The sequence below is a fragment of the Lampetra planeri genome, chromosome 27 (genome assembly GCF_965212315.1).
Source record: "Lampetra planeri chromosome 27, kcLamPlan1.2.h2, whole genome shotgun sequence".
Taxonomy (NCBI): Eukaryota; Metazoa; Chordata; class Hyperoartia; order Petromyzontiformes; family Petromyzontidae; genus Lampetra; species Lampetra planeri.
In genome coordinates this window covers 130,665-158,413 of record NC_136133.1, presented here as the reverse complement: position 1 = coordinate 158,413, position 27,749 = coordinate 130,665, and the positions used below count along the sequence as shown (strand labels likewise).

Sequence of the window (27,749 nt, the reverse complement as noted above, 5' to 3'; positions counted from 1 at the left end):
TGTATTATAATTGCGTAATTAGTATGCATATAAAGTCAACATCTGGTTGTAAAATATCTATGTTTTGAAAACGAACGCCATATAAAATGTAAAAAAACCCTAACGTTTCACTACTTAAACAAATATACAATATAGTAATTAGCGTCGTTGGTGAGAATATACATGTGCTGTCAGCGAACACCGATGAAGGCCGGAGCGGCACATGAGGGGGTGGGTGGCCAGTACCGCGGCTGGCCGCCTTTGTCTCGCTCGTGGCACACTGCACCTGGCTGAGTCGACCTAGGGGAGGCTCAGGACCGGTCCAAATGTGCCTCACTTGTGTTGGTCGTGAGCGTGAATCAAACTCGAGTCGCCGGGTACGTGGCGCAGCGCGCTAACTACTACACTTGCCGCTCCCTACACATGAAGCCAACACACAGCACACTCAGCAAAACAACAACAACGAGAACCTTGAGAGCAGACGACGGACGCATCCTCTCCGTGGCTACAGTCATGAATCCCCCAGCCGTTATGCCCACACGCGGAGAGTTGAGATTCGGTGCCGAGACACCGAACGTTGTCCATCCATATCGGGCCACTGCCCTGTCCGTAGCGCGCTACGCCCGGGGCCGAGGAAGCGGAGCCGCAACGCAGCTGGCGGCACACGACCGCGGCCTCCTGGAGATCCCAAAAGTCATCGCACACTGTGCCCCACGTGCCGTTGTAGAGCACCTCCACCCGGCCATAGCACGCGCCACCATCTACAAGCTGAACTTGACCATCTGGTTTGAATCATTCAATAGTACGGATAAAGGAGGCTGTTAAGGTGCAGTTAAACATGTGCGCGCGTGCATATGAGATAAGTTGATCCCCTCCACCCATCCAACCTTGCAATTGTGGGACCAGCGATTTTTCCCAAAACACAGCACAACGCTGTCCGGTCGGTTTTCTCGTCGCCCCTTTGGATGCCGTTTGCACGTATAGCGCTTCTTGGCCAAACTCACCCGCAAATCGCCAGATCTCATAATATCTCATCAGCAATGGAGCCTGAATTGCGGCTGGATGCGCGATCACCGTGCATAACAGGTATTATAGGCTGTGGGGGCTACGCGATGTGTAGCAGAATTCAGTACGTAAACATCACTTGTTGTATGGTAACGTATGCGCTTCCACGTGTACGCCCCACCCTGTTTATAGAAACCCGCACTGACAAGGGTGGTGAAGTATGGCCAAATACCCCCCATGACCCACACGGCGCGGAGAGACTTTTATCAGGTACTCATTTGAGGCTGAGTCGACAGAGGGGAGGTCCAGCACCGGTCCAGATATTCGTCACCGATGTTGGCCTTGAGCGGGAATCGAGCTCGCGTCGTCGAGTTTAAAGCGCAGTGAGTTAACAACTGCACTACCGATCCCCACAAACTGAATAAATATCCACACACATTTACATATTTTAAAAAATACGAAGACACAAACACGTACACATCTACACACGCTACGGGATAAATAGGCGTGCTTAACGCATGTCCCAGGTACATTTAGGGCGCGCGCATACGCCGTGCCTGCGTGCGACATTACCTGTTGCTAACGCACGTGATACCAGGAGACAGGTGATGAGCAGCCAGAGAGCGCGGCGCCAGCTGGCGACCATCACCACGACCACCACCATCAATCACTCTGGAACTGCAAGTGCGGTCTCGATTCGCAGACGGCCCTAGCTGGTTGAACGCGGCGCGTCCTAACGCACAAACCTGCCTGGTCGTTGCAGTGGCTCACGAAACGACACCCAAGAGGGATGCTAATGCGCCCCCAACCTAACTAGCGAGGGCTCCCTCGCGCTCTCTCTCCCCGTATCGATAAGAAATGCTCAAGGTTGTGATCAAGCGCCATGTTGCTCAACGTGTTAGGCGTGCCGGTCGCACTATTTTTACGCGTGCATTCCACGACGACGCAATATGAATCACACAACGCCAAAGCGACGGGAGCTGATGCCTCGGGGAATGCCGTCATCTCGGGTGTTTAACTTTGACTAATACATCTGGGTAGGTGGCGTAAATAGACTTGGCCACCAACTGTATATGTGTGTGTCGCTATTCCGCGCCTTTGCAAGTGGATGTGCGCACTGGCGGAGCCAGTGAGGGGGGGGGGGGTGGAGTTCACGTGCCCCCCCGATGATCCGATCCAAATCCCTAATTTCGATCGGATCATTGGGGTTTATTAGTAACAAATCGGCATTTTGCGACCCACACTGCCACTGTGTATCATATTATGATGTGCCAGGGACTCTATGAGATTATAGAACAATAGTCTGAGTCCATAATTGGCAATAAGTAACGGCAAAGCAGTTATAAGTGACTCACATAATTGTGCGCAGTTGCGTATACAGTACACGACTTCCCTGAAGGCAAACATCTTCAGCGAGCGCGATGCCGATCACACAACGCGGTTCGAATTCGACCCTCGATCGATGGCTGCGCCATCGCCACACACGCGACGAATAAAAAAGCAAGGGACAATTCCTTAATTACTAACAACTCCGATCATTTTTCATTGCTGGAGGGGTTTGACCCCCCTACCTGAAAATCCTGGCTCCGCCATTGGATGTGCGGGGTGCATAGGCAAGTGGTAGTGGAACACAACATCAGACCCACTCATTAAATTCAGTATTTTGCAAACTATATCACGATGCAGTATTCAACAACGACTCAATGCGTGCTACTAGTTTCAAACAATGAGAACCTTTAACTGCATTGTGTGAACAAATCCCCGCAGTTATCTCCCTCACTTGCGACACAGGAAGTCATGGGTTCGATCCCAGACCCTGACGATCCCTGCACTATATTTATTTAGAGTTCATGTGTTCTCTCTTTCCGTAGTGGCCCACATTTATAAACATTCCTACTTGAAACATGACTCCCACCACCACCCATCTCAAAATAATTATCTCATCAAAACGCTATACCACAGAGCTCATGGCATTTCCGACCAACACCACCTGGCCAGTGAATTAAGACATGTACATCGGGCCCTCAGGATGAACGGATATTCTGACCGCACCATCCGCCAAGCTGTTTCTCCCACTATACAGAAACAGCCACTTGAAACTCCGATCAAAATTATCACGTTGCCATACATAGCAGGCATGACCAAAACGATCTCCAAAATTCTAAACAAACATAAGATCCAAGTCCGATTCAGTACAGTACATAAAATCCGTTATCTAATTCCATCTGTGAAAGATGTCATTCCGACTTACAATACCCTGGAGCCTACAAACTGAGTTGCAGCTGTGGTGATTGTTACATTGGAGAAACGAAACGTCATATCTCTGATCGTGTCCACGAGCACAAGTCAGATCTGAAACACGGCAAAATTGAGTCTTCCACCGTTGACGATCATTGCTACAACGTTGTGGGCTCCCATGAGATTGTCTTTTCCGAGACCAAGGTGCTCTGCAAACCCCCTGGCTACCATCAAAGGTTTGTACACGAAGCCATCCAGATATACAAACACAGACATAATTTCAACCGTGATGATGGGTACAAACTGAGTAATCATTGGAAAGATGTTATTAACCATGCAAAAAAGATTTAACTACACACATTTGGACCATCTTATTTGACAGGCACTATTCTTTAGTTACCGTACAGTTTACTGATAGACAGCTAGTTTTGTTTTATCATGTTTAGCTTCTTTTTTCACACGCTGGTTACCTGCTTTGAGTTTTACCCACCCAGCTACATAGCAAGGGGCTGCTTTGTCCTGACTTGCTTTTCTGCTTCTACCATCTACTTAACAAATGCTCAGTACCAGCAGCAGCAGCCGTAGCCGCACCAACCATATAACAACTCCTCTCCCGCAGCCCACCCTGGCTCCTCTACGCTTAACCAGTCTACATACCAAAGGCTCAGTCCCAGCAGTAGCCACAGCAGTACCAACCTTATCATAAGAAACTCCTCTCCAGGGGCCTACCCTGGCTACTCCCCCCCTCAACCAGTATATATACAAGGTCGGGTCTCTTGGGATTTCTCTTTACTTGATACAGCAATCGTGCTGTGACTGTTCCACCTGAAGACGGAAGCTTGTGTTGCCTCCGAAACGTCGTGATTTATTATTTTATTTTATTTATATTATTACTTTTATTAATTTAAATTATTTTTTTTACCTACGTGACTTCACCGAAAAAACCTAAGAGTATGAATCCTTGCAGTCACGAAAGCTTCAAATCTAGAATTATAAACATGTGTTGAGATTATTTGCCTTCTACTATACATTTCCACGCCGGATGATGATATAAGCCACTTCGATAAGCTATCATCACGTGTGATCAGGTCACTTCTGAAAAATAGTGAATAGCTCAGTGGGCATTGTCGAGTACACAAACTCGTCAACAAAATAATACCGCGGCAGTGGTGACGCGAGGCATCAGCACACAAAGCCAACTTCGAAGGGGCCCCGAGAAGCTCCAGGGGATTCGCGATAAAAGAGGGGTGATTACACAAAGTATCAGCTCAAATTCAGATCCTAATAAATAAACAAATAGCCAGTGAATATGAGAACGAATTAATCTAAGCTCATCTTCGTACTACCTGGAGTGCTATTCTCTCAGCTCATCTCCCTGTCTGTTGGTCATATTTCCCTAATCTTGCTACATCTTTATCTCTCGTGTGTATATACTTTATATATGCCCTCCTCTAAATTTAGACTTAAAACGTTCGTGACTGCAGGAGTTCATATTCTTGGTTCTTTTGTTAAAGCCACGAAGATAGAAAAAATAATAAATTATAAAATAAATAACAACTTTTACATTTTTTAAGCAAAAAAAACCCACAATCAAAATAAAAAAATTTACCCGTAAAAACAAAGTTTTTCACTATAAATCATTTATATGCGTGGCGGCTAGAGTCCTTTCGTCCTCTGGCTTGAGATGGCTGCCACCTATAGGTCAGATGATTGCCTGTCACCATTAAGCAATTGGTAATTAAATATAAAAAAAATCCTAAAAAGTGTAAAGATTTGGAGAAAAAAAATTCACGAAAATTAATTGTCACGCACAACGAGTCTGTGTGCAAAATGTCAGCTCAAGCAAGCAAGCAAGTGAACTTAATATAAAGGATTTTAAAAGAGTAAAATTTCATAAAAATTCTATTTTTTTAATTAAAATTAATTGAAAATAATAAAAGCAAAAAAACCCAAGACGTTTCGATCGCAACACAAGCGGTCTTCATTAGGCGGAGAGAAAAGAGGGAGCAAGCCTCTAAATGCAACTGATTATAAGCTGCGCGAGCAAAACGATCTGCGCATCAAGCCACACGCTAATGCAGGAGCAAAACAAAGGGGGAGTTGAGAGGAGGAGGTGAGCTTGTGCAGCGCAGACAGCATGGGCGGGGCAGCCGGTCAGCCAGCGCTAATGTCGGAGCAGACAATGGGGGGGAGGTAGGGGGCAGAGACAGGGGGAGAGAGAGGACGGCTGCTTGCGTTGTGGCCGAAACGTCGTGAGAATTATTTTATTATGTTTTATTTGTATTATTTTATTACTTCCCTTCTACGTGACTTTACCGAAAGAACCAAGAAGATGAATCCCTGCAGTCACGAAAGCTTTAAATCGAAAAATGTGTTGAGTGTTTTATTTTCTGCCGAGAGAATGGTTGGTTTTGTGAACAAAGGGCAGGTGTAGAACTCGCCCTCGAGCTGATTGACTGTCGCTTGCAGTGCAGGTGTGAAGCACCCATGCCAAGGCAGTGACTGTTTTACACAAACCAATCACTCGAGTCTACTACCAACACCGTCATTGCCGGCGCCTTGTTGCTTATAGCTAAGCCTCCGGTTTTCGGCACGGATATTTTTAGTAGACTTCACGGCCGAGGTGCGGGTAAAACGATAGTCCATAGGGGGGTGCGGGGCCCGGAGTAAATCACACTGTGGGCCCCCCGACCCCTGAAATGCCCTCCAAAGTTTGGGGCCCGGGGCGGTCGCCCGATTTGCCGCAAGCCTAGAGACGGTTATGATATTATGTTTAAGAAAAGAAAATATCTTTAACTGTATTGCTGGGCATGGGCTAGTGCCTATCATACCTTAATACAGTACAAATTTATTTTCCATTCCAGAGGTCGTATGTTCAGTTGTTCCTGTGTCAATGATGTCACCTTGGTGTGTGATCTGTTGGATGTACTATGCTGCCCTGTGCTTTGCCGTTTACCTCTGTCAACTGTTCGTTTAACGCTATGTCAGGAGAAGCAGATAATTAACGTTGTTTTGGTGTTATTAGGGTTCGTTAAGGTTATGATGATGATACACTTGGGAAATTTTATTCTGTCACATTTACTGTCAGCAGCAACTGTGACGGGATCGGTGGAACAAAGGTGCGGGTTGACGGAGCTCTGTCTGTGAATAAAAACAACAACAATAGGCATGCACTGTGTCCTTTAGCACATTCGAAACGTATAGGCGTTGCTCGTGTGTACGATCCACCACATTTTCAGAGATCTCAACACGAAGCACGGTATGTATACGCCATGAACAGCCCCAGTTATCTATCCACTGCTGGACAAGTGCATCCCGACATCGTGTTGGGGTCGTGATTCGTTGTGGATTTGTGAGGGCAGTGAGCATAGACGTGGGAGTATTGTACAATACAAGTGGATTTGTCTGCACCTACTCTCTGCTTCTCTGCATATGGTAGCCCCCCGCAATAACCTGTACCGCCTGTATAATGCATGTGCTCACCCATACAAGCACTATCCATCCAGCCTCAATCCTGCTCATAAGAGTCCGAGATGTGATGAAATCGGGTGTTATTTGGTCAGAATCCAACAATTATTATTATTATAAGAATGAGTATCACGGTTAACTCCCTACGGTGTCAAAGAAGGTCAATATATATACATGATAATTACAATTTCTATAGCGCTGTAACGTAGTAATTAATTGCAAGGGCGTTGGAGATGAATGTGTCCGTTTTACCATGAGAGCCTCTCACTATTTCAGGAGGATCATTGCTGCTGATGATGTTTCGCCGTTTCATTGTGGAGAACAGTTTGTCCGTCAGAGATATCGGAGTAACATGTGTAACCGGATTAAAGTCACCGTGACATGTTTGCCTCAACACTTCAAACGACATTAACGTGGGGACTTTAAGAACACTCGAGGCGGGGGTGTTTGCAGAGATGTTAAGCAAAACAAGCGATGTGTGTAGCAATTCCTATGATGTTCGTGAAAAAAACACGAGGTTTTTTTTTTACAAATGATCTCGCCATGGGTTTTCCCACAAAATGCGCAAGTTGCGATGGCAGGTGGTGGTGGTCAACCACAGTCTCGTTTCTCCGTGGCATTTTGTGCTGAAAGCTATCATACGTTGAGAACTGATTGTGTTTGTTGTCCTTCCCCAGCACCTCCGATTAGCATGGTTGGCTACGTAGGGTGTGGAAGAAGATCAACATACATACAACTATACTACTTGGTTTTTTTTAATCCTTAAGCAGTTTGTTCTTGATGTGGTTGTCCCACCTGATGACGATTGCTTGCGTTGCGATCGAAACATCGTGATCTATTATTTTTTTACCTACGTGACTTTGCCGAAAGAACCAAAGAGTATGGATTCCTGCAGTCACGAAAGCTTCAAATCAAGACATACAACTATGTTATTTGCCTTACGCGAGCCAGCCTTGTACGTGAGATGTAAAGGTGCGGGATCAGATTCAAGCCCCCAGAGCACAATGAGACTTACAACAGAGAAGGGTAAAACCTGTATGTTGAGATGATCAGGAGTTTAGAAATTAATTAATTAATCGACCTGTTTATGGCAGCAAATATTTCACCTGTTGCTTGCACATCAACAGGACGTCGTATTTCATAGATCACGCAGACTGTCGTACATCATCAAGTGGCATATTGCGGCATACGTGCCAACAGTCACTTGACAGCTTTACCTTTCTTGCCAAATGGCCGGAAGACAAATTATGAAATGGCGTGCCTTTTGTTGTTGGCAACGCTATTGCTGTAATCTCTATACAGCGACACCTTAACTTCGTCCACTTGACTTTCGTCGCTTCGCTCTTTCGGTCGTTTTCAATTATAACCACATTTCACATTTCGTCCACGCGCTCTCCTCTTACGTCCGATTTCATTCAACGACGTTCGCGCCACGCGCCATCTTCTTCGTTCAGTTGTTGAATAAAAGTCGTTCAGTGAGCATCTCTTATATTTGTGTTAATTCATACATTATGAATACTGTACTTATTTCTGTGATGATACTGTAAACAATTCATAGTTATTTTTGTGATAACAGTATAAGTATAATTCTATCGTGTTTTGACATTCGTCCATTTTTGACATGCGTCCATGCTCTGGTCCCTAACCAGACGAAAGTGCAAGGTGTTCCTGTATTCATGAACATATCTTATTGTGATTTTACATTAATTGCACTATTTAACTCATATGTTATTGGCATTTACATTATACATGCCCACATCCCAGAACTTGACTCAGTTATAAATCAAAATCCATTTTATAATTTTTCGGTGATGCTGATACTGCATTGGCAGTGGTGCAGAAGCAGAATTAACAGCAAAAAAAACTCGACATTCATGAATAACACTGTAGTCTTAAAATAAAATATATAATTGGAGACGTTTAGGCGATGGCCCTTCTTCATAGCACAACTGCTATTATTATAGGACCTTAATATCTTAGGGCAGTGTTATTATCTATTATTGGAGGGCTTGTACAATATGTAGTGCCAAGAAGTGGCACAGCGATTTGTGAATCTGGTCACCAGGGTTCGGTTCCCGGCCACAGATAACATCGCTGCGGAATATTTCAACCGGCCTTGCCGCCTTCATCAGCCAGCGCTGACCAGCGTGAAGTATGTTCAACATTCAAAGCAAAGTAATTTTCTCTACTGCCACCTCATAGCCATCTCGCAGGCCAACAGACTTGTGGAATTCTCTACGCGATCCACCAGTCCTTGCCTCCGAATCACCGGATCGCAGTCGTAGGCCACCGTGCCAGTCCTTTAATTTGTCACACCCTTATTTTTTCTACCTACGTGACTTTACCAAAAGAACTAAAGAGTTTTCAAAATAGCATTCCGCTGAGACTCATTCAACCCTAGGCGTGTTCACTTCGAGCCAACTTTAACTATTGACTTATGAGGCAGTGTACTGCACTAAACAAACGTAAACCACGACTGTGCTTCCATTAATAATGTTTTATCCCCCCCTCTCCGTTTCGTTGTTTAGCCTTGAAACAGAAGACGAGAGCCACGCACGCACTTGTGGGCCACCTGCGTTGCCACTGGCACCCGACCTTTGTGCATTAGGCAGCAAACAACACAAAAAAACCCAGTACAGTGACCAACGCTCACTGTTGCCAAGTCTGCCTCTGGGAGACTACACGTACAGAGCCCCCCACACGTACAGAGCCCCCCACACGTACAGAGCCCCCCACACGTACACTGTGGGGCCAAGGATCATTGGCCCCACAGTGTGGTCCGAGCGGCTTTGGTCACCATCAATGAGAAAATAATCCCGACTGACAGGCAGTAGCGAGACGTATTTGTGTTCGCCGACGCTCCCGCCAAGTATTAATTAGGGCTGTTAACCGATAACCGATTTAAGAAGCTTGCCCCATTGTTTTTAGCTGCCGAGACGGACTCGAATCAGCAACCCATAGGTTGCGAGCCCACTGTGCGAAACATTCCACCACTGTGGCAGCTCCCTGCAATGCTCAATGGTAATGTTATAATATTTATTAAAGTCTGTATTTTGTAATTCAAGTTTGACTTGTAAAATTTATACCAACAATCCCCAATACACTATTAACACTTCATATATGACATTTCCATAATTTATTATCTCATTTCAAGTGTGTCTTTGTAAAAATGTTCAGAAGGTCTGTGATTATAAATACTAACTGCTGACTGCGGTGACAGCGTCCGGTCGTTTAAAGGTAGTGCTGTCACCAACAGCATCTGATAAACCGATGTACGTTTCGCAAGCTTGACTATTGTTCGGAGTTAATTTACACGTTGTACAAATGCCGTTGATTAATATGAAAATAGAGGCTCAATGAGACTCGACCATGGTTACACCAAAAGGACACGTTTAATCAGTCAGTAAAAACACAAAACCGTCAATATGTACAGAATGCTTTGCATCTTTAACCCACAGGTCTGCATTCATTGTACCATTCACGAGCACTCTCAATGACAAAACACAATATCAAACCAAGAGTATGTGCTCATGAAACATGCTTTAATTGGGTTATTCAATGCGAAGGGAGACGACAATTATGACAGATCTTACTTCCCATGTCCCCCAGCCCTGAATTAATACCGTATTTCTGAAAATCACTACGTGGCAATATAGCTAAATATTTATTTTGTGATTAAGTTGCCGTAAACATTTAATCGCAGTGCGATTCACCACCACCATTGACTCTGCGTCATGTTGTGTTGTGCCAACTGTGGTCAGAAAAAGGTCCACTATTCACGAATATTGCTTTACCGTCAACATACATACGCACGTACAAAAGTAAAGCTGCCCTGACATAAACTAAAATTGATGTACCAGCTAAAGCCCAATGAGCTGTGAGTTCTTTTTCATAGGCGACCTGGCCACACGTGACAGCTCACCGAACTGGCTTTAATAATCACATGTGGGAATTTATTGTAGTAGCCAAATAATCTAAACACGTGTTTGTGTGGAGGGGAAAATCAGAGGATGTCGAGAAAAATCTACGTATCCACCCCAGAGAGAGAATTTGTGAACTCCAAATATCCAAGTATCGACAGGGTCTGGGATCGAACCCACGTGTTTCTGCATACCAGGCGAGGGAAATAACTCACCCACGGTGGCGTCACGGTTACTGACTTGGGGCTAATGGTAGCATTATTATTGGCAGTCGTAGTCATGACACTTACATGCTTGTGTCTGGCACATGTTGCGCTTCTGCTTAACACGCCGGGCGCAACTTTGCTGTCTCCGAGCCACTACAGCCGGTGCTGCTGTGCGGGGAAATTCCCACGATTGTCTCTTTTGTAGAATTGTGATTCTGTAAAAAAAACTACGTGTGCAAACCGTTTGAACTTCTGCATGTCACAACCAGAGCTCAGGAACTTATTTATGTCTGATATAATCATTATAACCTGTATATAATGTGTAGACGGAAAAGATGAGCATACAGAGAGAAATTTAATGTTTAAGTTTACCGACCCACTATATAAGCATATCTCTCCAAGAGAAAAAAAAAAACATCTCTTGATATAACCTTTTGGGACAAGTGAGCACCTATTAAGGTTGGCATGGCATACGAGGGGGTGAGGAGGTGTGGGGTAGTCCAGACAAGATCTCTCTGATTGGCTGGGAGAGCAACAGCATAGCTGGTAGCAATCTGCAACTGGAATGCTGACCATTTGGGTTCAACTCCCGGCCACAGACAGTGGGTAGGCAATTGTTTTTTGAACATCACCTGGGCCTCCCTATATTAACTCAGCCTAAAATAATTGCTTGGACCGTAAGCCGAAATCGACACTTGACAGGCGAAACCTGACAGTATAGATCTGCATAAAGTTGGCCTCCATAGGGTTAAGCACTTCCTAGGTACAAAAAAACAGCATACCTCATGGGAAAATTAATATCTCACAACACCGCAACAGGGGGATGCACTTCATGTAAATGATTTGTCTTTTGACCTGGTGAATTGTCCCACAATTTACAAAAACCTGGACATTTAAAGTCCTGAAAAGACAGGTAGATTTCCCAGGACAGCAGCAGCAGCTACCCCAATAAGATCCCCATATTATAATGGCAGGGTCCTTGCCTGTAAAATCGGTAGTTCACCAGTATTGAATCAAATAAGCAAGCCTGAACACTGCTGATCAGACACTGTATATCGCAACCAGTCCACATTTTCCTTGCCTTTAAACGATACCGCCAAAATAATGCATTCCCACAAAGCCGTGCGGCTTGTGCTGGGTTGTGGGAAAAAAACTTGCTTTTGTTATGTTGAGAGATAGATACGTGAGGGATACTAAATCGGTTTTCTTATTTAGTTTCTTACCTCGAAAAGAGGATGCTCCTGGGAATATCAGGACACAGTGTGTTAAGCCTAGGGCCCCACCATTACTCACTTGCTACTTGACTTGCTATACCAGACTTAGCAGGTGCTGGTGCTCGCGTGCACCTATATGAAACTATACGGGGCACCGCTGATCCACGGGAGACACTTTAATTTTATCAAGAGACCGATGACCAAAGCGGTTGCCGCCGCGCCAGACAGGGCTGCTGGCACTGCGTACGCTGCCACTGGCACGCTGCTTGAAGAACCTGCAATAGCAGCAGTGCAAGAAGCACAAAGAAAATCAAGCCAGTCCATACAGTGAGCCTCCACAACATTTTACAGGATTCTCAATTTACCAAAACTATTTTATTTTTTTCTTGGGGGGCGCAGGGGATATCGTGAGTTAAATATTTCCAGGGGGACACATGCATTATTACACATGCATTATGTACAGTGCAGGTCACGACGAAATAAGAGAGGCAGTGAAACGTACAGGTGTGTGTGTAGGTGTCGGGCAGGCTGGCACGAGAATTTTGACAATACAATAAAGTTGGCACCCACAACAACAGAAATTCTACTCCACCGAGTGCACAATTGATCTTGTGGGCGGCTGGCTGAAGCGCAGTAAATGGAGAGTCCACTCTATTGGGCGTTACGTCGTAAGGTAAAGGTGCAACCCTGCAATGTCTTGCTCATGGCACTGCTCGCGAGAGGTCCTCCACTTGGAGCATTCGAAAGAGCCCCTCTATAATACATAGGTGTGGTGGCCCGCTGTTTTACGCCAGCCAGACTTTGTGGAAGAGCTGGAAATTACCCACATTTTACCCACCACCACATGCGACTGATTTTACTCCTGGTACAGTGCATGTACAGTACAGTATATATCTCTCTCTATTGGCTTATAACCTTTCTCAAAGACAATGGCGATCAAGGCCTTCCTTCCATTCAGCTTTGTCCGTGATTATACTCAAGAACGTGTATTCTATTGTATTCTATGAACAAAGGACAATGGTGATTATAATATATGGGCAATGTAAGTATATGGGGAATGTTAGTCTCTGGGCAATATCAGTCTATCTCTCTCTCTATGCGAGCTGTGTCCTTTCTCAAAGACGTTGGTGACCATGACCTTCCTTGCATTCAGCTCTGTCCATGATATTTACTCAATAACTTTGCATTAGATTCTCCCAGTTATATTAAATAATTCAGATTGTGTCTGTAACTTAATTCAGTCTTCTTTGTTTTTTTGTGACACCTCTAACTTTCCTAGTCAAAAGTACATTCATATTCAGTCTATTGTGTTCTCATTACATGTGGATATTTAATTCAAATACAGGATGGCCTAAAAGTCAGGACATATAGGATAATTGAATGTATTTAGCAAATAATATAAGGTTATTTAATTATTATTATTAACAAAAGTTCTAACTGACTTCCGCTAACATTAATGCATGTATGAATTATCTTTTGAAAATAATTTAGGAATACAATGAAAAAGATCAGGTATAATCTACGAACATTTGTGAATTACGTTTAGTCTCAATTCATTCAGGGATCTTGGTCGAGTTTTGTAAACGACGAATTTAAGGCGACCCCAAATGAAGAACAAAAATACAAGTTGATAATGATAGTAGATAAAATATTATCTTAATGCCAGTGTTAACATAAATTCAATAACCCGATGTGTCCTGACGTTTGGGCCACCCTGTATAATAACCCCATGTGTCCTGACTTTTGGGCCACCCTGTAAAAGTGAAACATGACCAAGTGTGTGCTCTCACCAGTGCTCCTTTTGCGAATCGATATCGGTCCTTGGGAGAGGTCCACGTTGTGCTCAGGGCGAGTGCCGCTGGCCCGGACGTCCCGCACCGACCGCTTGGAACGCACACACCCTCGCCGGCACCGTGAGTTCACGTCCGACTTGTCGCACACACGCACGTTGCACTCCAGGTACACCTGCTATCAATTCAACATCGCCGCCACCACCGCCGCCACAGTCGTCGTTATATTCGGCAGATGTTTGGATCTTTATTGAGCTTATCTTTATATTTGTAGAACGTGCGTCTAAGCTCAAGGAGTGCGCTCTATAACAGAGTTTAAAAGTGGTAACAACAATGGAGTGATTTAGATGGTAAGGGGCATGCAAGAGCCAAAAAATGAGTGACCATAACAGAGGGCACGTGGAAGGGTCACGAACGGGCTATAGGGGAGGGACGGGAAGGAGTGGAGTGGTTAGTGGAAGGAAGAGGAAGAGAATGGGCAATGGAGAAGTGAGGCTTTAAGAGGAATGAAAGGCGGTTAGGAAGGAGGACTGCTTAATATACAGGGAAGTTAATTCCAGAGGAAGGGTGCCAGGAGGGAGACAGATTGAAAAGATCAAACTGAAAGTGAATGCTGGCGTAAAATAAGTGTAATTTTGTCGTAATAATCATCAGCAGCCATGGTCAATCAACTGCTGAAGGTCTTCCCCCAGGTCGCCACCCAATGCCTGCATGTCAGCTGACGTCACAGCTCCTCCATCTTCGAGGTGGAAGGCCTCTCTGACGCGTTCCATCCCTTTGGATTCCACTGCATCACTACTCTTGACCATCAAACTGTCACGGTTACGTTATTTTTAGCCCAATGATGTTTACAAAAGTTGATTTGTAAGCTGCATTAAACTACCGTGTTGGGAATGCGATATATACGTACACAAAGTCCTTACTTAACACGTATTCATACAATGCGTTTTCACTATTACGCCGTTCTTCTATCAGGGATTACTTTTTGTACAACGAGGAACGTGCCTTTTATAACGCGGAACGCACGCCGTTATAATGCAGCTTCTGAATTGTCGACGACAAACTACTTTCTTGAGCCACATGGTTGAGCGGTTTGGGAATTCTGGGTATTCTGATACAGTACGTAGTGTACCTCATCTCAGTTCTTTGTCCTGCCGTAAAATGAATGCAGCCTCATTTTATAATGCAAATGAAATTCACATTTTCTTATTCCTGCTTTGTAATGTATATACGATCATTCCTAGCATTTTTACTCTTCAGAAACGCAACGACTGCATTAAACGAGGAATTGTAGTATAAATATTGCATCGATGTGTAACCCTGGGCTGTAGAAATGTAACAGGTGTTTGCCCGTTGCACGAGGCGTTGCGTCAAGCGATTTGCGAGGGCAGTGTGCACCTGTGAACTGCTGTTTAGCTCGACGCTCTGGAAGCTGAAGCGCTGCCTCTTGTCGTCCCCACTGGTGTAGGTCACGTAGGACGTGTCCACTTGACAACTGCAATCATTAGGCACGTGCCGTCAAGCACTGTCAATACTCTCTGGACTATGGACACTCGGCACCTGTAGTTAAGATTCAATAACACATAGAGGTGTGCTGTTCACAACCAGCAGGGAAGGCACAATCCACATCATGCCTTGCATGCAAGTTCACACGACCACCGCATTGCATGTGCAATGCTTGCTTCTCAGCCTTGTCTCAGCCACTAGCTTGGAAGAGCTGAACATTTAAATTGTTTAAAAACCACCAAATCAACACTTGGGTTGGATTAAAGCGGCCATCACAACAATGGGCAGCGGTGAAAAAATGAGACAAATATTGACCGGTTTCATTCTCAGTAGGACTCATCAATAGAGTACGGTCATAAATGCTGACAGCAATCTGATGCCTCCCATATATGGAGAGGGCTTACCTTCTTTACACTATGGAGACCCCATGAGCACTTGCCTAATGGCAACACTCATTCAAATCTAACACTTTCACTAAATAATGCGAGAACGCATCATAATAGGAACATGGCACTTGCAGTGCTGGTAATTTAAGGACAGTGAGTAAAAGCCGGAGATGCCAGCTCCAGTCCTCATGCTCCAGCCTGGATCAAGAGAATATAATACGCATTTCAAAATGAACTTGAGATGATATGTCAATGTGGAAAGTCACAGAATGGCAAGGCACAATGGATTTTCAGAATGAATTTGATCAACGATTTCTGCTGTATGATCCAAATTCGAAGATTACACACGCAAGTTACTCAATCATATACACGGAAAAATCATCGACAGCCTACTGGTAGACTAACGGCCCCGTCTGCAGGCCAGGTGCCAAGTCGCCTTGTGCCACACAGGGACAGTTGCTGCCACTGGGGGTGCTCTTTCAAATGTGTTGAGATGATGAGATGACATCAAGCACTCTGAGACGCTACGGCATATGGAAGTGTGGCTCTATCAAAAGAAAAACAATACCCCGATTTAATTCTCCCCCTTTTACAAATACGTCATCACTTTATTAACACCACTACCTGATTTGCGTCACCTCAACCCACACTCACGTCGCTGACAGCATCATCCGTCCTTTCTCATATCCCGTCGGCTCTCAGCCTTCGCCTCCACCTACCCTGCAAATTGCTTTGATTCACGTCGTATCGATATTCGTTGAACGCATACGACGACGTAAACCGGGGTATTACTGTAATTCTCGCTATTATTATCATTATTATTATCACAAGCACGGCCCATCCATGTACCCGCTTTGTACGATGATGTAAGATGCATTGTCAGGGGCTCCTGTGTAGGGGGATGCCTTGCATGTCTCCAGTAGCAGCTGCAGGTTGTTATCGACGGAGTTGAGCAGGACCTAGTGAACAAATTGTGTGACATTAATGAAGAATGCTCGGATGGAAAAGGGGACACATGATGGTTTACACCTTTATTCCTAACAGGCACAACGATGCACAGCTGCAAGATAATCACAGACAGCTGTCAACAACTGCAAGTTGATAAAACACAAAACTGTTGATAGAAAGAAAAAACTACGACCAAATCCCCGCGGAGTAACGTGTATTATCTCATCACTTCTGTAAGCATGCAGATGACATGGCCAATCACGACCCAACTATTTTCGTGATGTTCGATTAGTCTAATTATCAAACCCATAATCTGTTATCAATCACTTACATAGTCCAGCTCTCATCCAATTAGACAAACCGAAAACTGCACTGATAAAGGCATACCAACACCGATCGTTTTTGTGATCTATTTAAAGCAAGACAGTATCAGAATCTTTATATCGACTGTAGGAATCCGATGAGCTATGAAGCTCTTTTTCCCAGATGTCCAGTATGGGCGGGCCAGCCAGTTACAGGCACACAATACAATACGCATGATAGGAGGGCAAACTAGAGGAAACGGTAAGCAAGTCACTAAATATAAATAAGTAACTTGATTCATGATATAAGTACAATTTATCAATATTGGGAAAGGCAGCAAAAACAACAACAAAGCAGTCCCAGACAACACCAAGATAACAGACAGTACTCCCTTGCGCTGGTGCCTCAACGCAATAAAAAAAACAGTGCCCTTGCGATGTTTCGTCACCTTAATGAATAACGTTCACGAGTTGTGCATGAGTTGCTGCAGACAATTTAAAATAAACGAGACGAGTGAAGATGAATGGGCTCAGGGGATGGGTCAATGCCACTCACTGCATAGAAAACAAGAAGGCCTGTACTTGAGCAAGAGAGCAAGGATGAGGAGGAGGAAGTGAGGAGCTGCATTGGTCCGGAATGGCATGAAATGTATTTCTTTTGTGAAGGCAGATATTGTTTGGTTTCGCATGACAGGAATGTGTCCAGCTCGTCTGGTTTGAATCACTGTCCGAATTGTCAATATGTCACTACTTGGTTTTTATACTTCTGCATTCATGACAGAAATATGGATGTTGGGCATTGGACAAACACCACTTGGAATGTGCCCAAACTGGTCAGACCTCAGAAGCTAAGCAGGGTTTAGTCTAGATCAGAGGTTAAGCAGGGTTTAGTCTGGATCAGAGGCTAAGCAGCGTTTAGTCTGGATCAGAAGCTAAGCAGCAATTAGTCTGGATCAGAGGCTAAGCAGCGTTTAGTCTGCATCAGAAGATAAGCAGGGTTTAGTCTGGATTAGAGGCTAAGCAGGGTTTAGTCTGGATCAGAGGCTAAGCAGGGTTTAGTCTGGATCAGAAGTTAAGCAGGTTTTAGTCTGGATCAGAGGCTAAGCAGGGTTTAGTCTGGATCAGAAGCTAAGCAGGATTTAGTCTGGATAATGCTCTCATGGGCGACCACCACGAGCAAGCAAGATTGTCGTAGGGCTGTGGATCCACATGGTGGGCGATTAGAGGTCAATGCAGCAAAACCATCGTTTCGCTGTACTTATGCTTCCGCGTCTCGCTCGCCACCTTCACTGACCTCCATCGACCAGAGTGGTGAAGCATGGCTACATGATCGCCCACCATCCCCTCATGTCCCGGAACACGGTGGAAAGATGCTCATTCAGCAGTGCGATGGACACAAAATATCAACGTATATGTCCATTGAAGATGGGCGTTTGAAAAACAAGGACACTTAGGGACTGCAGTGTGAACACTCACGACATCTATATTTCAGTCCGGTTCTATGATGAGGGCAGCAGCTATGTGGTACAGTAGCTGAATGCCAATGTCGAGGTCTGCTCCTAGCTATTAGCAGGGTGCTACGGTGGCGAGATGTTAACTACCTCGCCTGGTATTCAGGAGGTTGTGGGTTTAATCCTGACCCTGATGTCTGTATATTTGGAGTTTGCATGTTCTCCCCGTGGTCACGTAGATTTTGTCTCCGGGGTCTCGGTTTTTCCCTCCAAATTTATAATCATGCATTTAGAGTATTTGGCTGCTATACAATTCCACATAAGCCACTTTGGTGAGCTTTCATTTATGGCCAGGTCGCTCAGTGGGCCTTGCCTGGTAAAATAAAAATTGTTTAGTTTATAGAGGAGGCTTCAGGAGACAAGAGTTTGTGTAGTTTTGCGATTCCTCCTCCATCGATTTAGCGCATATTACAATGGGTGTGTCTAGTACATGGTCCTTAGTTTGGGTTGCGTGGCCACAGTCGCACTACCATTCATGGCAGAGATGTATGCATCGGCCTCACCAGAGAGTCTCACTCTGCTCACTATCCTTCCGCTGCTCATGCCATTCCCTCTCTCACCTCCACGTAGATGGGGGACCCGAGGTCCACCTCAAATGGGTAGGAGTTGACGGCCTGGCTGAAGGCCTGGTTGGTGTAAAGCACCATGCTGAGGTTGAAGGAGCCAGAGCTGTACTCATCCACCACCCTGCAGGCAAGAGCGGTAAAGGTGATTTCGTCACGTATGACACAGGGCACACATGGCATCTCTTTCCACCACAGAGTGTTAGCGCAGATTCGTTTTAAGTAACTGCGGTATGTCAGACGCCACGAATTTTAACAGTACGGTAAGTCCTCGCTTAACGCCCTTTCACACAACACATTTTCACTATATGAGGGAACACTTTCATTCCATGAGGGGACACGTTTCACACAACGTGGAATACGCTCAGTATAACGCGGTTTCTGACGAACTACTTTCTTGAGCTGCACGGCTGCGCAATACAGTGATATAGTACACAGAATGATACAGTAAAGCAGCTGCGTACCCTCAGTTTCTTGTCCCGCCATCTTACTGTGTGTGTGTAGTAAATTGTATCTCGACAAATTTTATTGTTACATTATTTATGATGTCGCTAAATGCGGCACTTTTCCCGAACGCTTGGATCTGTGTGTTTATCAGTTGGAATGAGTGACAATGACCGTAAAAAATGAGAATTGGTAACGTAAAATATTCAGAACATATTTGTACATTGCATTATTCGTTTAAACCCAATCTTGGGGCACGTTGTGGGCAAAGTTACATTGTCGACAGAAACTAGAACAAAAACATTGAAATCAAAGACAATCTTCATACTACGCCAACAACAAAATATAATCATCCTTGGAAAATTCAGTGGAAAGAGTCGGAACGCTGGAATACCAAATTCCAAACAGGTGGCTGTAGTAACAAAAGTCAGGAACAACTGAACTCAGCCAAAGAACTTCTTCCTGTGACAGCATCACAATCTAATGTAATTTATATTCTTCGAGTGCCTTCACCTAAGGCGCTTGACATACATTACAAAACGATGACAATGGAATGATGGAGTTGGGAGGGGTGTACAAGGTTTGGGGAATTAGTGAAAGCAAGAGAGGGTAAATTTTGATTCAAAGCTTTCGTGACTGCAGGGATTCATATTCTTGGTTCTTTCGGTAAAGTCACGTAGAAGGGAAATAATAAAATAATATAAATATAAAACAATAAAACATTTCTTGCTGTGGATTTCACACCTGATGATGATTGCTTGTGTTGCAGTCGAAACGTCGTGAGAATTTTTATAGTTTAATATTTGTATTATTTTATTATTTCCCTTCTACGTGACTTTACCGAAAGAACCAAGAATACAAGAGAGGGTACTTATGGATCATGGAAGGGTAGGGGAGGGACAGGAAGGAGTGGAGGGGCGAGGGGAGGGAAGAGAATGGGCATTAGAAAAGAGGTGAGGGTTTAAGAGAGGAACAGAAGGAGGTTAAGGAGGGGGACTGCTCAATGTACAGGGGAAGTTTATTCCAGTTGGAGCTGTGCAAGGAGGTAGAAGGACCGAAAATGGTATTGGGCAATGGGAGAAGCGATAGAGAGAAAGAGAGAGAATATTTGAAAGGAAGAGGACGAGAGGGGACACGGTAGGTAATGAGAGAGGCAAAATAAGGTGCTGGGGGTGTGGCTGCACGTTACCTGGGAGCAAAGCTCGCGATGACCTTCCCTTCAGAGCCGATGTAGCAGTGCATGGGAATGCGCAGTTTCTTAGCCTTGGTCCCCGTCACGTAGCCGTACGCAGAGTTAGTGTACACAATGGTGTCGCCGTGTGCCTGAGAGGGAAGGCATGGGAAACGTGGGGGTCGGTGGCACAGTGGTTAGCTCAGTGAGCCGAGTTCGATTCCCACTCATGGCCAACATCGGTGACGGAGATCTGTACCTGTCCTAAGCCTCCCCTAGGTCGAATCAGCCTCAAATGAATACCTGGTGCGAGGTGTAAACAGCGCCACTAGGGAACAAAGGCTGCCGGGAGTGGTGCTGGCCACTCAACCCCCTCGCGTGCCGTGCCGGCCTTCGTAGGTTCTCACTAACAGCAAGTGGAGCTCTGAGTTGCATATGAAGGCTGCAGGTAGCAAGGCCGAAACTAGGGGTGGTGCAGGAGTGGCACTGCACCACCATTATTTCCCTTTGGCTCTGTACGCACAACACAAATTCACTCTCCCAATAGTGAATCACTGTTATGGTGGCCTACACGACAGCTATACTGCCTGCTCCCCATCCGAGAGGACCTGGAGCCAGGCCGCCTCGATAGTTAGGTCGTGCAATCTCCGGTGTTAGGTGTGGGTAGTGCACTGCGTGATAAATAGGTGTGGGGTTTGTGCAGAGCAGTGTCAAATGGAAACCAGAAACTGAAATTGGTAAGTGGAGTTAGCCGCTAATTTCCATGAAATGAAGACCGAACCTATATTCCATTTTCTGCTCTGTAACAAAACTATTATTCAGTCACCAGTGAAATTGGCAATTATCACTTGGCCTAATTCATTGTTATAACACGAGAGAACCAACAACGAACGTGGTTTTCAAATTAAACATGATTTACATCTAAAAACAACCACATTAAATGTTTACCTCAGCATTGCCATGTTGGCTCGTGACCTCATTAAACCAATTTCAGTGATGTTGGATGTGCAACCAAATCAAATTATTTTAATTGTATTTTCCCACTCTTTCAACCCATGATAAAGCAATGATGTGAGCTGGGCTGTCCATAGTGGAGTGCAGGGCCCGAGGCAAATCCCACATCGTATGGGTCCCCCGACGCCTTCAAACTAAACCCGAAGAGTTAAATCTGACGTGACGTCGAAGCGCGGTCACCACAATTCACCATGCCATAGGGACAGCTTTGGCTGTGGGTGTTCTCGTGAGGTTCCAGATCGCAGATGTTTGGTGTGAACCGTCTTGTCGGATCCCATGTGTGGGTAGGCTCTTTGAGTGGTTGGAAGGGGGGAACCTTGGTACCAGTTGAATACCTCGGATGTGGTGCCACAGGCCTTCAGGTTACTGCGCAGAATCAGATAATCCCCCGATGAGGAGCCGTGGCACGAAGGGTCCTCCAGATGGATGTTGGCCGGGTCGAGGTGGAGGTTTTCTAGTACACTCAATGAGATCTGTAGCTCAACGTAACTTGAGGTGCAGTTTAGGTGGGGCGATACTGAAACAGAAATGTCATTAAATTCACAACGTTTTCTACATGAAGGCACACATTCAACAGGTAATTTTTTGCTAATATGAGCACCGAGGTAATGATCAAATCCCGTTTTAAAGCCCCTGAGTCAGTGGTAAAAATCTAAATTGCCATGGTGGAGGTTTCTTTAAAGCACAATCATTGTTGACTTCCTCATAAGTGGTAGCTATTGTATCGACCACTGAGCTACCAGTCCTGTTATATAGACCATATACATGGAGTATGCCTGTGAGAGATGCAAAACGCCCCATTTACTCCCACCCATCACTCTTGCCCACCTAGACCACCCACCATCATCTCATTCTCATTCCCATAATGAAAACAATATTAGCAACTCCCAGATTTGTAAAAGTTTGCATGTTCAACCCATCTCTTCTCGCACAGCAAGCAGTGAACTGCGCGTCTAGTCGAGATTGACCCTCTTATCCTGATTCCCTACCCAGACCCTCAGATCTTATGAAAGCTGAGCAGGAAACCTATACAAAGTTGGAGAGTTTGTGGCGGAACGGCACTTCTGACTTACTCTAGCAGTTAACACACTCAGTCCCTTCTCACCGATGTGTTCACAGCGGTCGCCCACCCAGCCGGGCTTGCAGTGGCACTTGTAGCTCCCGGCGTCCACCCCATCAGTGCTGCAGTCACCCCCATTGATACAAGGGTTCGGCTGGCAGGGCCCTGCCACACACAGATGTAATGGGTAAAGGGGGTTCTCGCAAGTCTATGTTGCGAAAGGCAGCCCATACGAGGAGATCGTTGGACTTTATTGAAGCTCCTCACACTACGACTCATAAGCACCGGTAGGAACCTCTTCAGGAGCCCTGGGCACGTTTTACACACCCCTTATATACCCTCTGCCCCCACATTTTTCCAGAACATTCCTCTTACTCCCTTTTCCTCACCAAATCTCCCTCCTCCTGTCCTCGGCCAATCCCCTGCCCTCTTCTTCCTGGCTTCATTCTCTTTATTTATTTAAATATTTTGGGGGTGTATCCCCGTGTCCTCACCTAACCCCAATGTCCCTTAAACGACCCTTACAAGTGTGTATACAATATTTGTTTGCTTAGTAATTTAACCACTGTTGGCTGAGCACAGGCCCAAGGGCCAAACATGTCAAGCGGCCAGCAACAAGCAGAACGATCAAAGTTGTCACAGCATTCAACTATGAACCGTGTAGAAAACCACTGTAGGAGGAACAGCAAAACTACACGGCCTTTGCTGATGCCCTCTCATCATGGCCAGATGTGCTGCAATGCGCAAACATAGAATTATTGTTGTTATGTAAAAATGCATTGTGCTACGGACATGGTACCCTGCATATGTAAGACACGTTAGAGATGCTGGGCTTACCGGGCGAGGCAGATGTAGTCTGCACTGTACAGTCGCGTTTTTCGGTCCGTGGGAGCACATGGAACAGAAATACATGAGCACGTGGCCATCATTAAGACGTGCTGTTGCACCATAATTTCTGGCGACTACCTGATGATGCTGGTTGTCACTATCAGCGAAACGTCTACACCCAACAACAACGCGCCGGTGGTGCTGCTGAAGCAGTAATAACATTAGCCACGTTCGTTTGTCACGTGATATCTTTATTCATTGGCTGTGTCGGGTGGAGGAGGGTTCACGACACACCTTTTACCGAATGCGATCTGACCCAAACAACTATTACGAATCGCAATATCGGTCGCAAAAGCGTGCACCGTGTTAAATCTGTTGCAACACGTAACATTATTCAGTGTAGGCGCACCATCTCCATGCGTATCTTGAACAGAGGCTCATTTACAACCCACAAACACGTCAAATAGGTCTCGTATAACCCTGTCTGTAACAATGTTGAGCGTCCACTGTAGAGTGTATTTTATATATATACAAAACTCGTACAATCTGCATTACCCGATGTAGTGTGCACATGCACACAGCTGGATGAATCGAGTCCCGGGTATTATTTGACCACTTAACCAGTCAGTGCGGGGTTTGGTCAAGTCGGGGAGCATACATTTTGGAAGCATATATGTACAATCTTGATTTGAAGATATGTGTACAGTACAACAATGCATTTTCATGCACTGTCCTCTAATGTCTACTACTTAGGTCCCCCGCAAGCACTTTGGCAACCTGTTCGCGCACATCTGTTCTTGCCCAGATCATACTGGCGTCCTTTTTTCACAGCGCAGTGGTTAGCACACAACCCGCGTTCCGTTCTCCACTCACGGCCATCATCAGCCACGAATATGTTAACCTATCATCAGCCTCCCCAAGGTCGAGTCAGCCTTACATGAGTAACCAGTGCGGTGTGTATTAAGCATCAGCACTGGGGAGACAAAGGCGGCCGGGCGTGGGGCTTGACCACACCAACTTGATACGTGACTATGCAGCTGAAGCTTCTAAGCTAAGCTAGCTAAGCTATTTTTATTTATTTTACCAGGTAAGGCCACTGAGCGATACAGCTCTTTTTCAAAAGCGACCTTGCCACAAATGATAGCTCAACGAAGTGGCCTATCACGTGGAAATGTATAGCAGCCAAATTCTCTGAACGCGTATTTTTTAAATGTGGAGGGGAAAATCGGAGGACCCGGAGAAAAATCAACTCGACCACGGGGAGAGAAGCACCCCAAAGTCCAAATACACAGCTGCAGGCATCGTCCGGGCCGGGATCGAACCCACAAGCTCCTGTACACCAGGCGAGGGAGTTAACATCTTCTAGCCACCGCGTCTGCCTACCCGAATCGGATTCCTCACCGAGCCGTATATTATATATGCCCACCATTGCGTGGGGAAAGGGGGCCTAAATATGCAGAAAATATTGATACATTTGTATAGTTGTCCCATTGTGTGTGGTCCAGTAAGCCTATACCTGACGTGCGTGCTTTACCAGCCGAGCACATGTAGCCTGCATGCTCTGTGCGGCGAGTAACGCAATGCGATGCATGATACACATCTATTCAATGACTGTATATAGTTCCTCCACATGTATGAATAACTATACACAGAACAGTATATACATCGCACGTATAGTATAATGAAAAACTTCAAGATGTTCCACAGCGCTGCAACGACCAGTAACAGCGAGAGTGCTAGGTAGCCCGTGGGCACGCGTGCAGTCTACGGGTACTGTCATAGCGCCTGCTGAGTCAATGTACCTGTGGTTGTTGCAGTGGCAGGTACAGCGAAGCAGAGGACGATGAGGCAGTGAGTGGCGAGCCACGGGTGGGGCAGCATCATCCTCATTGGCAGGCAACGTGTGGTCGACCCTCTGCTCTAACTTGTTCTTTAAACAACAGACGACGCGCATCATCGTCACCACCACCGTGATTCGTAAATCTCGGGGGTGTGCGAAGCGATTATTGAGCTCGCTCGCTCGCTCGCACCACGTGACGTGGGAAATTCAATAACTCAAAAAACACGAGGTGTGGACAGGACTGTGACGGCTCTGTGTTGTGTTTCCTCTCCTCGTCCCCCGAATTTGAATAGAATCTGTGATACGCTGATGCTGCTGTACACAGACAGAAAAGCGCCTGGGCAGGGTGTGACCACGTACTACCTCTTGTGAGGTCGGTTTGGCCGTGTTATTAGCTGACAGCGGTTAGTAAAACATAAATAGCCTAGCGACCGGCCGCAGCCCGTGCCAATAGCCACGCGTCACCTTTTATTCGTTTGAGCTGAATCGCGCCGGTTACTTGCTTGAGTGTCCTTTGAGTCATTTCACTGGAGGGCATTTCACTTGCTTAACTCCGTGTTGCAATTTGTTGCCATCTAGAACGTCTTCTACGATTTCTTACCACTGTGTATTTAATTAGAAAAAAAACACTCAACACATTTGTCACTAGCACTGCCTTAAAAGTAAAAAAATGAAAGGCAATCTGTCGAGCAACGAATGGTAATGAATGCCCCTTCATAGTGTAGTAACGCTTATGACTCGTTGACACCGGAGTTGGAGGCACACTTGTTTATTTGAATACCAACTTTGTGACATACACAATTGAGGGGGTATCGGCCCCCTCACCCGTCTATCTGAGGACACACCTCTAGGCTAACCTTAGCCTGCCTCTGAGTCCTCCACTAATGGGCTAGGGGAGGCTATCTTGGCCCGACACTGGTCAGTCGGGCCCGGTACCCAGAGTCCAGACCAGCACTGGCTCTGGCTCTGGTACCACGCCACTGGCTCGAGCCCGCGCGGTCCTGATAAGGACGGCGTACCAGGGGGAGTCCAGGGCTCTATCTCAGACGTCTTCCGCCTCCTCTTCTTTAGCTAAACATCACTCTCGAGCCCCCCGATACATTCCCCTTTTATACACCCCCCTCCCTGAGGGGTGGGGCCCCGGGGGATCGTAACGTCCGAAGCGCGGACGTCGTAGAGGGCACCTGCCCGTGCACTGACGTAGCCCCGCCCACTGTGCTTGTTTACCATAGGCTGCCATGCATAACGGGCTCTCTGTAACAGCCCTACATCACTCCCCCCCACATAGCATGCAGCCGTCCCGGCTGCCAACATACAAAATTTGACAATAAAGGTGCCTTCACCCCCTGACGTGTGCCTCACTATTTTTGAACCATAACAGGAACCAGAACAAGACACAACAACAAGATGAGAAACAACCCGTCGCACCCCCCCGAATAAATACGAATTCCGTAAAAAAACAGCTTATATACAACCAGCAGGGAACCCACCCCGCACACACAACAAACGGTGAACCCAACATATGTACATCCGAGGAGCGGGAAACACACCATCCACACAACAGCCAATAAACACAACAGCTATGTACACATTTTCCGGCCTCACAACAGTTTGCGCATTTTAGCGCGCGTCCTTGCAGCGGGCCCCTCACACGGGGTAACCCCGCGTGGCGGACCATCAGGTGGCGACTGTCCGTCTTGAGGTGAGCATTCCTCTGACTCCGCGTGACCCTCGGTATCCGCAGGAGGGGTGATCGGGCGTGTGCCCGTCACTCCTGATGCCCCTGAAGGTGGCACAGCCGGCAAGGCATTAGGTGAGAGCGACAGAGACGGACCCAGCAAGTCGGCCGACCCCCCACACGTTTGGCCACGCGCGTGTGAAGTGGGGTTGTGTACCGCAGCGAAGGGTTTTAATCTGGAGGGGTGCACGAACCATCGCCACTTCCCCCACTTGATGCGCACGCACTGCGGACGTAACACCTCCACCACTTCCACAGGGCCCCGCCACGGCCGCACAAGTTTAGAGGAGGTTGCCAGTGGCACCTGGGGGCAGTGCAACCATGCCTTGTCCCCCGGCTTCCACTGCAGCATGTGCGCTCGACTCAATCTGAGGCGCTCATTTGCCTTCTGACGGAGGTCAGAGTTTTGCATTGCAGCATCCCGTGCCTCGGTCAATTTGTCCAGATTAAATTTAACGTGGTCAGCCAGATTAGTTTTTCCCTGCGGCACGGGGATCCGCAACTGGGCACGAACAGGCGGGTCTGGTTCTCGGCCGTACATGAGGTAAAAGGGAGAAAACCCCGTAGCCGCATGGGGTGCCATCCGGTACGCCGCCAAGACCCCCTGAATTTGTAGGT

General features: G+C 46.2%; 1 protein-coding gene across 2 annotated transcripts; it reads right to left on the bottom strand.

Moving 5' to 3' along the window:
* Positions 1–10,058: 10,058 nt before the first annotated feature.
* Positions 10,059–25,761, bottom strand: LOC144727939 (CUB and zona pellucida-like domain-containing protein 1). 2 transcript variants are annotated; one of them, XM_078607076.1, is made up of 10 exons: positions 25,356–25,761; positions 23,563–23,586; positions 22,771–22,890; positions 22,001–22,182; positions 20,670–20,803; positions 19,034–19,160; positions 16,562–16,671; positions 15,219–15,315; positions 13,821–13,998; positions 10,059–12,305 (listed from the first exon to the last, which is right to left on the bottom strand). In XM_078607076.1, the coding sequence occupies exons 1-10, from the start codon at positions 25,441–25,443 to the stop codon at positions 12,163–12,165; spliced, it is 1,203 nt and encodes a 400-aa protein (XP_078463202.1). In that variant the 5' UTR covers positions 25,444–25,761; the 3' UTR covers positions 10,059–12,162. The 2 variants fall into 2 exon arrangements, with proteins under 2 accessions (XP_078463202.1, XP_078463203.1); XM_078607077.1 differs by having other exon boundaries at positions 13,821–13,995.
* Positions 25,762–27,749: the final 1,988 nt, after the last annotated feature.